The 15,736-nt window shown below is 52.5% G+C and overlaps 1 protein-coding gene across 3 annotated transcripts in view; it reads right to left on the bottom strand.

Moving 5' to 3' along the window:
• Positions 1-15,736, bottom strand: part of DOPEY2 (dopey family member 2) — a 62,140-nt gene that overhangs the window by 20,590 nt on the left and 25,814 nt on the right. For all 3 annotated transcript variants that reach the window (XR_313286.1, XM_014535634.1, XM_014535635.1), the window contains exons 13-24: positions 15,561-15,663; positions 14,640-14,831; positions 12,609-13,290; positions 10,885-11,156; positions 9,725-9,877; positions 8,945-9,045; positions 7,802-7,992; positions 5,456-7,064; positions 4,637-4,748; positions 3,862-4,050; positions 2,929-3,051; positions 1,008-1,139 (exon numbers count right to left, since the gene is read on the bottom strand). Coding sequence is in view for 2 of the 3 variants with exons in the window: in XM_014535634.1 (XP_014391120.1) it covers positions 1,008-1,139; positions 2,929-3,051; positions 3,862-4,050; positions 4,637-4,748; positions 5,456-7,064; positions 7,802-7,992; positions 8,945-9,045; positions 9,725-9,877; positions 10,885-11,156; positions 12,609-13,290; positions 14,640-14,831; positions 15,561-15,663 (3,859 nt within the window). In the remaining variant the exon portion in view is untranslated. The remainder of the gene's footprint in view (positions 1-1,007; positions 1,140-2,928; positions 3,052-3,861; positions 4,051-4,636; positions 4,749-5,455; positions 7,065-7,801; positions 7,993-8,944; positions 9,046-9,724; positions 9,878-10,884; positions 11,157-12,608; positions 13,291-14,639; positions 14,832-15,560; positions 15,664-15,736) is intronic.

Below are 15,736 nucleotides of genomic sequence, written 5' to 3'. Positions count from 1 at the left end.
GTAAGGGCAGAGGGCAGGGTGGGAACCGGGTGGAGGGGAGCTATGGGGGGGAAAAAAGAGAAACAACTGTAATAATCTGAACAATAAAGATTTAATTATTTAAAAAAAAAAAGAAAAAATATATTAAAAAAAATAAAGGCAATATTCCTTTTTTTTTCTTATAAAAATGTCTATTGTGGTAAATACACATAAAATTTACCATCTTTGCCATATTTTTTTTGTTTTTTTTTTAAAAAATATATTTTATTGATTTTTTACAGAGAGGAAGGGAGAGGGATAGAGAGTTAGAAACATCGATCAGCTGCCCCCTGCACACCCCTTTACTGAGGATGTGCCCACAACCAAGTTACATGCCCTTGACTGGAATCGAACCTGGGACCCTTCAGTCCTCAGGTCGACACTCTATCCACTGAGCCAAACCGTTAGGGCTATCTTTGCCATATTTTAAGTGTACACACAGTTCGGTGGTTTCAGTATGTACACATTTTGGGGCAACCATCACCAGCATCCATCCGGAACTATTTCATCTTCCCGAAATGGAACTACAACCAGGTTACCTTTGTACAAATCAGAACTGAGCTCAGCCCTCTCACCTATCACTGTGGTTACTGAATAAAATTGGTCTTCACCACCTTTAACTAGTGTCTGGCTTTATCTGTGATGCTCTTCAGGCTGCAAATTCCTTGAAGCAGGTGCCACTGCCTCTTAGGAAAGGTGTCCTTTTGTACGCAGGTGCCTGACTGGAACCAGTCCTGGGCAGGCGCCTGCAGCAGGGAGCAAGGACGGAAGATGGTCCCTGGCTGTGTTCCGTCTCCCACCTTCACACAGCACACCGAAGCCTACGGGGCACAGCTCACCCATCTCCCCAAAGCCCAGTGAGAGCACCTCCATTTTACACCCCCAATTCCTAGTTGCTCTTGCGACCTGTTTTCCTCCGAAATACATTTATAAGACACGGCATTAGGAGAATGGCCCGAGTTCATGGGGAGGCCCCCCAGGCTCCTGACCTGGTCCCCCCGGATCTGCGGCCTCCTCACCACCTCCTTCACCAGGTGCAGCACCGTGTCTGTCTGCAGGGTGCTGAGTGCACACATCAGGTCGACGAGGGTGAGCTGGAACGTGCTTGCCACAGGGACTATCTAGCAAGAAAAAAACAGAGAAGACAAAAGTAAGAGTGATGCACGAAGTATTCTATAAGAGTTGCCCTGGAGAAAGAGATTTCTTTTAATCTTTTAAGTATTTAAAGGAAAACTGGGTAAGGACTATTGGTGGGAATAAAGAGAGAGTTAAGCATTTAATCACAACGTAACCAGTATCTGATACAAATTAGGACCAAAAGGTGAATTTGATGAAAGGGGAGTGAGACTGGTATGTTCAAGCTTAGAAAGCATTTTAGAACAGAAACACATAATGTGAAGGAAACAGGCTAGCATAACGACCCAGACAAGCCCGGCCGGTGTGGTTCAGTGGTTGAGTCGATCCAGGCAGCAAGAGGTCACCGGATTGATTCCCAGTCAAGGCACATGCCTGGGTTGCAGGCTCCATCCCCAGCAGGGGGCGTGAAGGAGTTGGCCAATAGATGTTGATGTTTCTCTCTCATCGATGTTTCTATCTCTCTCCCTCTCCTTCCTTTCTCTCTAAAAATCAATTTAAAAAAACATATATATTTTTAAAAAAGACATGGCCCTCTAGATCCAAAGGCAGGAAGAAAACCCGATAAATCAGGTTCCACTGTTGGCCTTGGCAGGAAGCCCTGATGTGGGAAGTGCACGATGATGCTAGAAGTCTGCACTCCATGGTCATGTGCACTTGGAAGTGTCAGGTTAATCACCAGGGAAGGACCACACAGGTGCAAAGCCATGTGCCTGTGCTGGGCCGCCAGCCACTCTCGCCTCCCCAGGGAGCAGGAGCCCACGCTGGGCACTGAGAGAGTGTCCGGGATGGGAAGACCCTCTGAGGGAGGGACAAGGTAGGACCCTGGATGGTCAAGAGCCGGAGAGAAGGAAGAGGGCTGCTGGTTTCGCAGAGACAGTTAAACTGAGCCCTGGAGGATCTCCGGATGGACCAGTCAGCAGGTAAAGAATGGATGACATGCAAACTCCAGTTTGGGCCCAGGAATGTGATGATGTAGATCTTCCTTACCACCACGGACAAGTATTATTTCCATAAACTAAAAAGCCTGACATTAAGTACGGACTTGGGCAGGAAGGATGTGTCACTGGGGAATGCTGACAGTGGGGAGGTCGCCTATGGGAGGGGAGTATATGGGAACTCTCTGTACCTTCCTCTCATTTTGTTGTGAATCTAAAACTGCCCTAAAATGAAATCTTTAAAAAAATGATTTAGTCCTGGCTGAATAGTTCAGTTGGTCAGAGTGTTGTCCCAATAGGTCACGATTGCAGGTTTGATCCCTGGTCAAGGTACATACAAGAATCAACCAATGAATGCATGAATAAGTAGAAAAACAAATTGATGTTTCTCTCTCTCAAAATCAATCAATTAAAAAAATTTTTTTAGTGATTTGAAAAAAAGCTGTAAGATGCTATCACAACCAGGGAAGGGCGGCAGGGGTCTTCACAGGTAGGACACTGGCCCTTCCTTAGCCAGGTGGTGGGCTCATGGCAGGTGCTTATTCTCTGAAATGTACGTTACGGACACTGCTGCATGCATGCTGTTAGGTACTGAATTGAAACGGTGAAACAGCAGTCCTACACACTCACTACAGAGAGAGCAGAGCAAGCTGGGAGGGCTCCCGCCCCAGCCGCCCAGCACACAGCTGTACTGAGACTCAGCTGCACTGTCTCTTGCATTTAAAAGGGTGAAAATGCTTCAGGATTTTCCCATGTCGGCCTCTGACGTCATCTTGGATGACACACAACTTGGTATTTGTCAGGGGAGCTCAGCGACGGCTTTGACTTGTTAGCTCACCTTCACCTTACTGTGCCGCTTCACTCTCTTCCTGCTCCACACCGCCGCCACGGCGGCCGTCAGCTGCACCCCGAGGTGGGCCGTCAAGGGGTTCAAGAAGTCTAAAATTTTTTGGCGTATGATCTGAAAAATGGGAAAATAAAAAACCCGTCATGGCAGAGTGGTGTCAGAGCCCTGTTGTTCCTGATACTTGACCAGCAAGGAATACCTGGAGCAGGGCCGTGCCGGTGGGGTCAGCGCCCCCAGCACCATGGGGACAGGAATCCGAGCTCTTGGGAGGCCTGGATGTGCAGTGGCTGCAGATGTGGGTGGGCAGACAGAGGCCTGGCTGAGCGGAGCAGGGAGAGACTAGCAGGCAAGGACCGCCACCCACAGTCATGAGCAGGGCGGGGGCTGGAAGGAAGCCACCCCGTGCTTTGCAGAGAGTGACAAAGGGGAGACCAGGCAGTGGAGGGAGCCCTGTCCCCATCCGAACTCCCAGCCTCTGCCCATCTTACATCCATGAGGAAAGATATTTTCATTTTCTAGAAATAGGTACCCCTGAAATAATTTTATTACTTAATCAACTTAAAATAAGCTCGCAACAGGGCCCTGGACATCACTCACCCCTCTCCTTTCATGACATGGATTTTTGGGGGGGTGTGGGAGGCAACCAATTGATGTGTCTCTCTCTCATATCGATATTTCTCTCTCTTTCTCTCTCTCTCTCTCTCTCAAAATCAATGGAAAAATACCCTCGGGTGAGGATTAACAAAACAAAAAGAAAAATTACTCAAAACAAACAAACTGGAGATTTCTACTCCCAACTTCCTTTTAACGTGGGTTTCACGGAGCACGTATGTTTGATTATTTGTGTATGTATCCCATGTGTCTTTATTTTTGTTGGGACAACAAAGACGAAGCAAATAACAAAACGGCGGAGGAAGCTCTCACCTTGGTGGTTCTAAAGTAAACGGAAGAGGACCCCTTCGTGGCTCCCAGGAGGTCCACGGGCCTCTTCTGCGCCTCCTCCTTCCTGAGCACGTCCCAGAGCAGGGCCAAGGTGTTCACGACGCGAGGCAGCTCCTCCAGAATGGCGTTCTTGGCGTTTTTCCGGCTGGTGGGGTCACTCACAGCCGCGGCCTGAAAGTGGAAATGAGCGCGGGAGGCTTGGCTACACTGGAGCAGCGCTCCCTCTCCCTGAGGACGGGCCGGGGCCAGGGGTCCCAGGGCAGCAGCCGCTTCCCAGCAGGTCCCCGGTGCGCTGGTCTGGAAGGATACTCCCCGGTGCCTCTGACCCAGGGCCTTCTTTGGAAGAGCGTTACAGACGCTCTCCATCATTCAACCCCAGCCTTGGCTGCATTCTCAAATTCAATGCCCGACGGGGCAGAGCAGTAACAGCTCAGCTGTCTCCCAACACAGATTTCATGAACACCACAGGGCGAGTAAAAGGCTCGTGGAAAAAAGTGAATATAAGCCTAAAACGGAGCAAGTGGCTTTACATTTTATCTCAACTGACTTTCCGGATGAAACAATGGGCCAGGATGGAAGGAGTGGCCAGGAGAACAAAACCACAAACACACACGTGCACACACGCTTGAATTATTGACATAGATTTGCATACACATTTGCATTACTTGCATACAAACATTTCTTATTGGAAACAGTCATAACCCAGACAAAACAATATTATGAAAATTGCCTCCAACTCAGAAAAACAACAACTTACCTTTTTATTTTGGTTGGGTTGTTCCAAAAGACAGAAATGACTGATGGTTGTCAGACCTTCCAGAAGGGTGAGTGGGTAATCCGGAGCGATGTTTTCCCTCTTGGCGGTGATGCTTTGGTGGAGAAACGAGAAGGTGGTTTTGAGGATTTATAAGAATGAGGCTCTAAAGATGTTTAATCCTACACACAAACATAGGAACCAGACAGCTATCACTATCTTAAACAAACTTGGACTCGCGTAATGAAATATTGTTACAATATTGGTAGCATCTTTTGTGCTATTTTAGACTCATGCAGTCACTTTGAAAAATGTTTTTAGATGTTTTAGAATTTCTTTGAAGGCGATTCCATTTTTATTTGTTTTGCAAAACTAACAGAGTGTGACTGACTTGTCCTGCAACACCGAGCCCGCCTGGGTAGCCGGGTGGGATTAAAAACAGAGGATCTGGTCTGGACAGTGTTGCTCAGTGGTTGAGCACTGACCTTCGCACCAGGAGGTCACCAGTTTGATACGTGGTCAGGGTACATGCCTAGGTTGTAGGCTCGAACCTCAGTGGGGGGGTGTGCAGGAGGCAGCCTATCAATGCTGATGCATCGATGTTTCTATCTCTCTCCTTCTTCCTTCCTCTCTCTAAAAAAATCAACAAAAAGATATTTTTAAAAAAGAGCTGAACTGGACATTTAGTTCCTTGTCACCCTCCTGACAATGCTAAACAGGCTTCTGATTCAAAGCACCCTCCAGCTGGCTTCTCCGGCAAATCAGCCACTCACTGCAAACCTGTCACTAATGCAGTAACAATCCACCCAGGGGTCGCCATACCTGACAGAGAGCTTCACTGATTCGCTTTCATACTGTTTGACCAGCTCGTCCAAGTTTTTGCAAATCTGGACAATGAAGGGTGTCACTGTCCAGCCCAGGGACTTTCCGAAGTACGGCAAGGACTGCGTGACCAAGCTCACCCAGGCCGGGTGCATGCCGTAGCCGTAGGCCGGCTGCAGGCCCCTCACCACGGCAGACACCAGCAGCCCCTGGGAGGTGAGGGGGTGCGGCTGCACGTACTGCATGGCGCTGATGGCCTGCTGGAAGTCCAGGGCCCGCCGCCACTCCCGCGACAGGTCTGGCTGGTGCTCAGCCTCCTCGTGGACCTGGCCCAGGTGATGCTCCAAGACGATCAGCACCTGCAGGAGCTTCAGCAGCTCGATCTGCAGGGGGTGCTCACTCCAGATCTGGTCCTGGCCCAAGTTGATGAGCTGCTCCTCGAAGAGGCAGTCTTCCCGCGGGGCCCGGCCTCGCTCCGCGGTGGCCAGGCTGTAGCGCTTCTGGCTCGTGTACATGGAGGCCGACAGGGACAGCAGGACGAACTCCTGCACCTTGCACCTCTGCAGCAGGCTGCGGATGAACTCCACACTCTTCCCTTCCGTGCACTTGGCCACAGCGACCAGCTGCGTCATGATCCTAATCAAAACCTCCACGCTTTTGACCTGGACATCCCGGTTGCCAAGCAGGTCTCGGTGGGAGATCTTTAGGTAACAAGGGTAGTAGCTGCGCAGGAAACTCAGGCACAGGTAGGTGAGGAGCTCGATCAGCAGGGAGTGGGGGCACACGTTGGGGGACTGGGTCTGGAGTTTGCCATAGAAGCTTTGGCCCACGAGGGCCTCCTGGTGGCGTGCCAGGAGGTTGGAGATGAGGTTGAGGTGCGCGGTGGAGCTGGTGTCCATGCTGGTTCTGGACACGGCCTCGATGAACTCCTTGGGGTTGGTTTTGAGCACGGCCTCCAACACGGAGAAGGCGTAGAGGACTCGCCGGGAGTCGTAGGGCTGCAGGTAGAGCAGGATGTGCTTGAACAAGGCCTCGATCATCTCCTGCCGCTCCCGCTGCTGCTTCAGCAGCCGGGACGCGGTGAGGGCCTGGAGCTCCGCGTCGGCCTCCTCGTCACTGGAGAAGGACTCCGAGGCCTGGGTCCTGTCCGAGTCCACACGCGCCAAGCTTAACCTGGCACTGGACTTGAAACTCTCTGCCAGGAAGGCTGCGGGCCGGGGGTAAGCCCTGCCGCCCGTGGGGATGGGCGCACAGCAGCCCTCTTCGTTGCTCAGCTCCTGCGGGTCGTGGGAGGGGGAGGACAAGGAGGACGTGTTCTCGCTGTCCGTGTGGGCGGAGCTCGTGTCTGCGGACTCAGTGTGCTCGCTGCTGTCGGGAGCATCTCGGGCCGTTCTGTCCAGAAGGTCCGTGTAGTAGGGAAGGTCTTCCTCGCTCAGCTGGCTTCCCGGTGAGCACTTCTCTGGCTCCTTCTCCACCTCGGCCCAGATGGCCTCGCGGTCCACGGTGGTGAACTGGTTCAGAGGCACGCCTTCCTCCGAGCTGCCCTCGGGCACGCCACATGCCTCTTTGAAAGAGGTTTTCTTCCTGTTAAACCAACGATGCAAGTCTTCTGAAAATCACAAGATGACAAGCAACTTCAGAACAGAAGGGTGAGCTATGATATGTTCGTTCTAGAGCAGTGGTTCTCAACCTTCCTAATGCCGCGACCCTTTAACACAGTTCCTCATGTTGTGGTGACCCCCAATTTCATTGTTACAAATTGAACATAATTAAAGCATAGTGATGAATCACAAAAACAATATGTAATTATATATGTGTTTTCCGATGGTCTTAGGAGACCCCTGTGAAAGGGTCGTTCGACCCCCAAAGGGGTCGCGACCTACAGGTTGAGAACCGCTGTTCTAGAGTGATCTTTGTCTTAAAGCCAGACAGGTTACTATTAATAAAATTGCCCCCCCAAAATAAATTAAATAAAAAATAAAATTCCCCCATGAAACTACAGCACCAGAGTCTAGATTACATGCTGGACAAAAGGCAGACAAGTAAAGTGAACAGGTCTTTTAAACTGTTCGAGCAATCAGCCTGGCTGGTGTGGCTCAGTAGTTGAGCATCAACCTATGAACCAGGAGGATCAATTCCCTGTCAGGGCACATGCCTGGGTTGCAGGCTCGATCCCCACACGTTTACAAAGTACCTTCACACCATCTGAATCTGACAAAATCACAAAGTGGGTCTAAGTGCCTTAACTGTCACGGCGGGCAGCAGGATCCACCGCCCTTCCCACCCTCCCTGGCCCGGGCACCCTGGGGACAAAGCTGGCCCGGCTGCCCGGCATGGGGAGCTCACCCGCCGAGTTCTCCTGCTTGAGGCAGTGAATGGAAGTCCGCTGGGTTTTGGGCTGGAGCAGCAGCAGGAGCAAGGGCTCGAGGATGCGCGCCACGTCCCCGAGAGATAGTGCCCGCACCAGCCAGCCCTGGGCCGCCGCACCGATGGCACCGTCCGTGCAGGTCAGGCTGTCCAGCACCACGAACAGGGACCTGCGGGTGGAAGTGCATCATGAGGTCGGCGTGCAGCACCATGGGCAGGACACCCACAGGGAGCTCACCCACGCTGGGCTGTGAGCCCCAGCAAACGAGGACCTGGGATTTAAACCCTGGATTCATGCTAGAATCAGCATGGGAGCTTTTAAAGTCCAGATCCCCAGGCCTGGCCGGTGTGGCTCAGTGGTTAAGCATTGACCTAGGAACCAGGAGGTCACAGTTCAACTCCCAGTCAGGGCACACGCCCAGGTTTCAGGCTTGATCTCCAGTAGGGGAGTGCAGGGGGCAGCCAATCAATGACTCTCTCTCATCACTGATATTTCTATCTTTCTCTCCCTCTCCCTTCCTCTCAGAAATCAATAAAAATATATTAAAAATAAACAAACAAATAAATAAACGAAGTCCTGATCTCCATGCCTTGGCCCAATCGGTTAAATCAGACCGGGGGATGGGCCCAGGCAGTGCAATGAGCTGCCAGTAAGGCTGTATCTGACCCCACACCTAGAGTTTTGGAAACAAGGGAGGGGTTTTTAGAAAACAATGTGGATTATAATGTACCTGCTATCAATTCACATCTTAAGCTAGTTGATGACTTTACAAGTATATACACCCAGTGTGGCCACCACTCCAATCGAGAACTAGACCTTCTCCATTTCCCTACTCCCCCGACACCCTCCCCATGGGGCACGCTCTGACAGCCCCCCCAGTGACTCGAGACACCGGAGTCTTCTTCCTCCTCAACCACAGCTGGGAAATCCCCACCACGTATCTATTCACGTGTGTCCAGCCTGAAGCCACTTAGGGGATCCTGAGAGCGGCTGCTGTGCATCAGGAATGTGAGGTCAGGTGGTCCGAGTCACGCATCTCCCTTCCCCAGCCCAGCACGCTGACCGGGAACCCTGCAAAGTGCCTTCTGCCTGCGGGTCAATGATAAGGAAGACAGCCTCACCTGTCGAAGGAGCGGTTGTGCGACGTCACTCGGCTGCCCTGGATCTCCCGCGTCAGGTGCCAGAGGACGGAAAATCTGAACAGAGCCTCCAATCTGGTTCCCTTGATTAGGAAATAAACGGGCATGAGGAGCCTGGTTTCCCAGGACACTGTTCTTAGTCGCATGAAACCCAATTGAGAAGCAAAGGACAGCTCAGGAGCGGGCGGCAGTGCCGCAGGGGCAGGAAGTCCCTGCCTGGTGCCCGCCCTGCCCCTCCCCTCGCTCCCTGTAACACGACGCGCTGTCAGTAAAGCACATAGTCCAGCGTGGCACTCGCCTCTGCCCAGGGCCACAGGGAGGCTGTGGTGGCAGGGAAACAGGAGAGTGGGGCTCATGCCCTTCCCTGGCTCAGAGCACAGGACACCACTGCACTGCGAGGACAGCCAGGCTGCGGGGCCGACGCCTCCTCTCGACGGCCTCCTGTGCCAGCACTTCCAGCAGCGCAGGCACCTACAGGCCCACAGGCACCTACATGTCACAAACACCAAGGCAGTCTGGGCAGATTTCCCTGGGGAGCCCTGAGGTGGACACAACCATGTTTTGGGAACTCCAAAGGCGACAGCTTGTGCGGCGGGAGGCCTTCTAGTTCCGATATACCTAACACTTTTGCTCACTAACCAGTATGTCCACCGGCCCCAGAATGACCCCAGCTGGATACATGCAGTCTGCCCTGGGCACATGAGTAACAGGCTGCCCAGCCGTGGGACCCTCGCAGGATGGAGGCTGGGGCTGCAGACTCGCCTTGTCGGGGTCCAGGAGGGCGTGGCAGATGATGTCCTCGCAGATGCTGGCCGTTGGGGCCAGGCAGTGCAGCCGGTAGAACAGCTCCACGCAGGTGACATGGTGCTCCCGGGTCTCCTGGTTCAGCTGGTTCCACAGCACACGAGCCACCCTCTGGGACAAAGGGGACATGGATGGCATGAACCAGGTGTGAACAAGTCCAGTCCTGGTACCAAGGTCCTGGCTTCTGCCTACATTTGCTACGTGAGAATCCTTAACAAAGAAACATCGTCAACAAACAAAACAAATCCAACCAGGAAGCCCAGCAGAAGTCATCCCGCACAGGCCACAATGCAGGCCACACGTGGAGCTTGCCACCAGCTGAGGCCCTCAGCTTCAGAGAGGGGTCAGCCGGGAGCACGAACCTACGGGTCAACGAGCACAAACCAAGCCTGCCTGGCACCCGCGCTGGGGCTCCAGAGACACGCCCTCGGCCACCGCTGTGAGGGCCACGCAACACCTCCCCACCCAGGGTGCGCTCTGATCGGCTTTCGGCTTCACTGCCACAAACCTGCCTGTTCCCACTGCTGTGGACAGAGCCGCAGCCGATGCCTGGCTCACTGCCAGGACCCAAATTGCATCCCACGCGAGTCCTCCGTCTCCCAGCCCTGACCTCAGCTCCGTACATAAGCGGGCCAGGGGCCAGCTGCAGCTCCTCCCCAAGTCCAGGGAGCACCCGCCCCAATGGGGTGCGGCTCCAAAGCAGGTGGGTCCCCACTTCCGGGAGGAGGCTATCTGAAGGCATTCTTCCAGGTCATGGAGAGGACGTCTCCTAGATTATGGTGTTTTAGGGACAACTCAGATAAAAGAACGTTTTGGTCCATCTGTTTCCAAGTGACAAGGCCGTCTTCTCCGCACAGAGCACACTGGCCACCGCCCGGCTCAGTGCCCTGCCCAGGACTTATTTCTGACCTACGGGAGTGTGGTTTCCCATGATCAAGTTACAGCTAAACCTCTGGTACTGCAAACTCACTCCAGGGCCAGACCCTGTGCCAGGAGCCCACGGCGGGCACAGTCCTAATCTGGTGTCACCAGAGCGGCCACAGCCCTGGGGACAGCTTTCTGCACATGGTCCGAGAGGAGGACCCAGGTCCCGCCCACTGCTCTCTGGCAGGAAATACCTGATAGAAGTCCGTTTTCTCGGCGATGACCTTCAGGATTCCTGGCGCGATGGGAGGCACCGTCACCATCTGCAGCTTGCCGAAAAACGGGGTGTACCCAGAGCTTTTATAGCGCCTCATCTTGTCCTCGATGACAAGAGCGAGGGACTGGGAGTGGTTTATCACTTCCAGCAGCGTGGAGATGGCCACGTTCTGGAGGTAGCAGTCGGTCCCACAGCAGCAAATGGTCATGAGGGATCTCAGCCACGCGGGAAAACTGGACTCGCCGGCCCCTGGAAGGAAGCCAACCACAGGGTGGGAACAAGCAAAAGCACCCGAGAACGGTGCCCGGACGCACAGCCTCTAACACCCTGCGATCGGGAGGCCTCTGGCCTTTGGTGGTGACCTGGCTGCAAGCAGCACTCAGGCCAGAGGCTGAGAGACCGCGTCTGCTTTCATACGCTTGTCAAATTGTTTGCCCTCGACCTCAGGGCTTTGAGATGATTCAAAATGTCTGTTTTCTTTTAAAGACTGAGATACAGTGAAATTCTTGCTTAATTTACATGAAGTAAAATTCACACGTTTGGGTTCAAATTGTTTTCCCAGGGCTCTCCTGGTGGCAGGGCACATGGCATTGGCTTGAAAAGGGCAGAAACAGATGGAGGGACCAATTCTCCATCCAGGTCTGTGCCACTGGCGGCTGGCGCCAGGAGACCAAGGGTGCGGACGTTAAGGTAATGACTTAGACAGAGAGCCCTGCCCTATATTCATTCCCACCACCTAATCACTCTTTGTTCCCCACCTTCCCTCTATCCCTCTCCCCCACCCCCCTTTGTTTAAAGTACTCTCTGCCTGCTGTGGACAGAGTGAGACCTGTCCAGACTCATGTGGAGGCCCAGCCCCTAGTGGGACGGTCTGGAGGTGGAGCCTTGGGAGGTCCCTGGGTTTGGATGAGGGCCTGAGTGCAGGGCCTTCAGATGAGACATCAGAGACCCCCCAGGATGTGAGCCCGAGTGAGATGGTGGCTGTCACCAGGGGGCGACATCACCAGGAACCGACTATGCTGACACCCTCATCTCGGACTTCCAGCCCCAGAACTGTGAGAAGATCGAGTTCCAGTGTTTAAGCTGCTCAGTCCATGGTATTTCGTTAGGGCGCCTGAGCCCAGACACTGCCTGCTATGGGTTGAACTGTGCCCCCCAAATATTCGATACTGAAGTCCTAACCCATGATATAATTATTACAGTGGGTTCACAGCAGCCTGGCCCCAACCCAATAAAGCAGGTGTCCTTAAGAGGGAGACCTGAACACAGGCGGGCACACGGGGAGAACGATGTGAAGACTGGAGCTACAACGCTGCCCGGCAGAAGCGAGGGGAGACGGGAGCACGGCCTTCCCCAGAGCGCCAGCGCCAGGGCAGCAGGCCCGCCCACACCCGGAGCTCAGACTCTGGCCTCAGGACTGGAGAAAACACGTTTCTGTTGCTTAAGCCGCTTGTTTGTGGCACTTTTTCGTGGTGGCCCTTGCAGACGAATGCATAAATCTTTAACACCAGCTCTCATGAAATAGTCTATTGGCCATCAAACACTTCCATGTTCCAGCCCTGCACAGACAACTAAATAGAAACTACGGGAGGAAGCGAGTGTGGCCTAGTTCCTCCCTGGACATGATCCCTGCTCCTCTGAGACATCAACTGCCTGAGTACCAGGATCCCCAAGAGGGGCCACCTCGGGCCACCCGCTCACCGGGGGGCTGGAAGAGCGTCTCCCAGAGCCGCTCCGTCTCCTCCTCGGACAGGTAGATGGGGAAGGTGGCGCAGTCCAGCAGCAGGTGGCAGGCGGCGGCAAAGGCCTCCCTGCAGGCCTCGCTGGAGCCGCCCAGGTCAGGGACCACCTGGTCCACGGCCCAGTCTCCCTTTGTCTGGCCAGGGCTGCTGGGCAGAGGTGATGGCGGCTCCACATTTTTGGTCTTAAATGGAGACCCTCGAACTGTGAACCAGTCTGAGAGCATCTGCTTAAACTGGGGCACGCTGATGGGCCTGGCATCCCACGAGTTCTTCCTGCCGTGGGGGCTGGGCTCTGGGCCCCGCGGCTCGCCCCCGTCCCGCTGGCCTGTGGGCTCCGCGGCCCTGCTTTCCTCTCCGGACGCCGTCAGCTGGACCCCAAAGATGTTCTTGTGCGCAAAGTTGTCAATCAGCTCTTGGAGGCAAAAGAACGTCCTCTGCATACTCCCGCCCGTCTTCCAGACGTCGTCTCTTTCCGGGGAGACTCTGGGGACCCGCAGGTGCTCCGAGAGCTCTGGCGACGACGCACTGAGCCCGATCCCGCTGTCCTCAGACTTCAGTGCAGGAAATGAAGCATCTTCATCACCTGCGATTACAGCCTTTGTGTCTAAAATTAGGTCACTGTTTTCACCTTTTACTGGACTCTGCAAAAAATGGAAGTTTATAATGTGCATCTTGTAAGACCAGGGGGTTCGACTATCAGCCGAATTAGGCAAACCGTAAATGTACTCTTTCTGGTTTTAAAATCAGAATTCTCTACACCAAGAGGACCCCTGTGCACCGTGTATAACACAGTGAAGACGGCACACAGGCCGGGCAGAGGCGCCAGCCCCAGGAGGGGCAGACAGACCGCCATGCTCTCCGGGTTATTTATTTAGATTCCTCAGCATTAAAAGAAAAAATGTAGTTAATGCCCCAACCGGTTTGGCTCAGTGGATAAAGCGTCGGCCTGCGGACTCAAGGGTCCCAGTTTCGATTCCAGTCAAGGGCATGTACCCTGGTTGCGGGCACATCCCCAGTAAGAGGTGTGCAGGAGGCAGCCGATCAGTGTTTCTCTCTCATCGATGTTTCTAACTCTCTATCCCTCTCCCTTCCTCTCTGTAAAAAATCAATAAAATATATTTTTAAAAAAACGTAGTTAAAAAGAGTTTGACAGATTTAAAAATATGAATGATGAAATTGGGCTGAGGGTAAAATAAAGACATGAATAAATAAAATAAGAGGAGAAAGCTAGAATAAAGTTTTCATACACACGTACACATAACACATATAAACATATCCACACATATGTATGTGTATAGTAAGTCCTCACTTAATGTCAATAGATTTTGCAACTTTAAACAAAATGACGTAAAAAGAAAGCGATTTATCAGAGACTAACTGATATAAACAGGAGTCAAGTTCCCATAGCATCTCATTGTTATAACAAAATGATGCCGTTCAAAGACCTGCTGTGTTTGTGTGGCTTTTCCAGAGGAATGAAACATCAACCTTCAATGAACCAACCTCTTTTCTTATACTGTTACTTAGGTAATACTACATTAAGTTTAAAATTCCTCAGCATATAACCTATGGTGCTTTCTAGGGAAGACTGAAATTGGTAGACTGCACATACTTAAATTTATATCTTAAGTCATTTTTAGAACATTTTTCTCCAACAGCTAGAGCAGAGGCTCTGCCCCAGTTTAAGCAGATGATCTGCAATAACTTTTGGGGAAAATAAGGACTAACTTTGCAACCGAGGCAGCAGTCGGTAACTGGTCTGTGGGCTGAGACTCCAGTCCCTCACACATCCTGTGGGCAAGGGGAGGGGGTTACCATCCATGCTAAGAACTTTCACAGAGTGAGGATTTGAGAAGTGTATTATAGATGTTACTTACAGATCGTCCGGTCCTCACACCTATGCTAACCGACCCTGAATTACTTTCTGCTCCCAGGAAGGCGCAAGCTCCTTCCAGCTCAGAGGACCACTTTGGCCGCTCCTGGCACGTACCGAGTTTCCGCTCATGGCCTCCGCATCCAGGTAGGAAGGCGGCATCTGGACCTTGCTGAGCACCTTGAAACACGTCTTCAGGGCGAGCGTGAGTTCGGGCAAGCTCAAAGCCTCCACGTTCTCGGCCAGAGGCTGCACCAGGCAGGCGAGCACCTGCGGGAGGTACTGGGTCTGCACCTCAGAGTACAGTTCCTGGGAAGCAGACACGGGTTAATGAACGTGGTTCGGCTTAAATCAAGGAAAAAAATGCACCTCATGACGCTTCTTAGTTCCGTTTTTTTCCGAGCATAAGGAAGCTTCATGTTAACTCCCAAATCAGGAAACAAAACAAAGTTTCTCTCTTATCTGGACAAATCATGGACTCTGTCTCCTCCTCTCAAGTGGCTTTCCCCTTTCTAGTAGGAAACCACTGCCACATTTATTTCGACATCGAGGCAACTAGCTTTCTTTGGGGAAACTGGCCCACTACAGACGTTTAAGTAGGAAATCATTCACTCCCACTCCTAAATACAGCATGACGCCCAGTTCACCATCGCTTACATGACGTCAGCTCAGCCCCCTTAAAGATGGCTCCAACGTTACAACCCCTTTAAAATAAGACATAAAATGTAGCAGGTTTGTTAAACAGGCCAATAAGACTAATGAAAATGCCATAGAACTCTGGCCGGTGTGGCTCAGTGGTTGGAGCATCGTCCCCTACAACAAAGGGTGGCGGGTTCTACTCCCAGTCAGGGCATATACCCAGGTGGCAGGTTGGATCCCTGGTCGGGGTGTGTGTAGGAGGCAACTGATCGATGTTTCTCTTACATCGCATCGATGTTTCTCTTTCTCTCCGTTCCTCTCTCCAAAAATCAATGTAAGAAATAAAGATAAAAATGTAACAGCAAACGCTGAGCCATCCCTCCCCAGCAAAGCCCTTACCAGGGGAATGACGTCCAGCAGGAACACGAGGAGGGTGCAGAGCTCCGAGACCGTGGGGGCAGGGCTGATGCTCTTCTCCACGGTGGGCCTCGGCTTCGCTGGTCTACGGAAGTCCCAGGAGAGAAAAACAGATCAAGTCTTTCTCCTACAACAATTTCAAACATTTCTTTAATTTT

Source organism: Myotis brandtii, unplaced genomic scaffold, assembly GCF_000412655.1.
Source record: "Myotis brandtii unplaced genomic scaffold, ASM41265v1 scaffold147, whole genome shotgun sequence".
Taxonomy (NCBI): Eukaryota; Metazoa; Chordata; class Mammalia; order Chiroptera; family Vespertilionidae; genus Myotis; species Myotis brandtii.
Note: the sequence above shows the minus strand (reverse complement) of the source record. Positions and strands in the feature narration are given on the sequence as shown.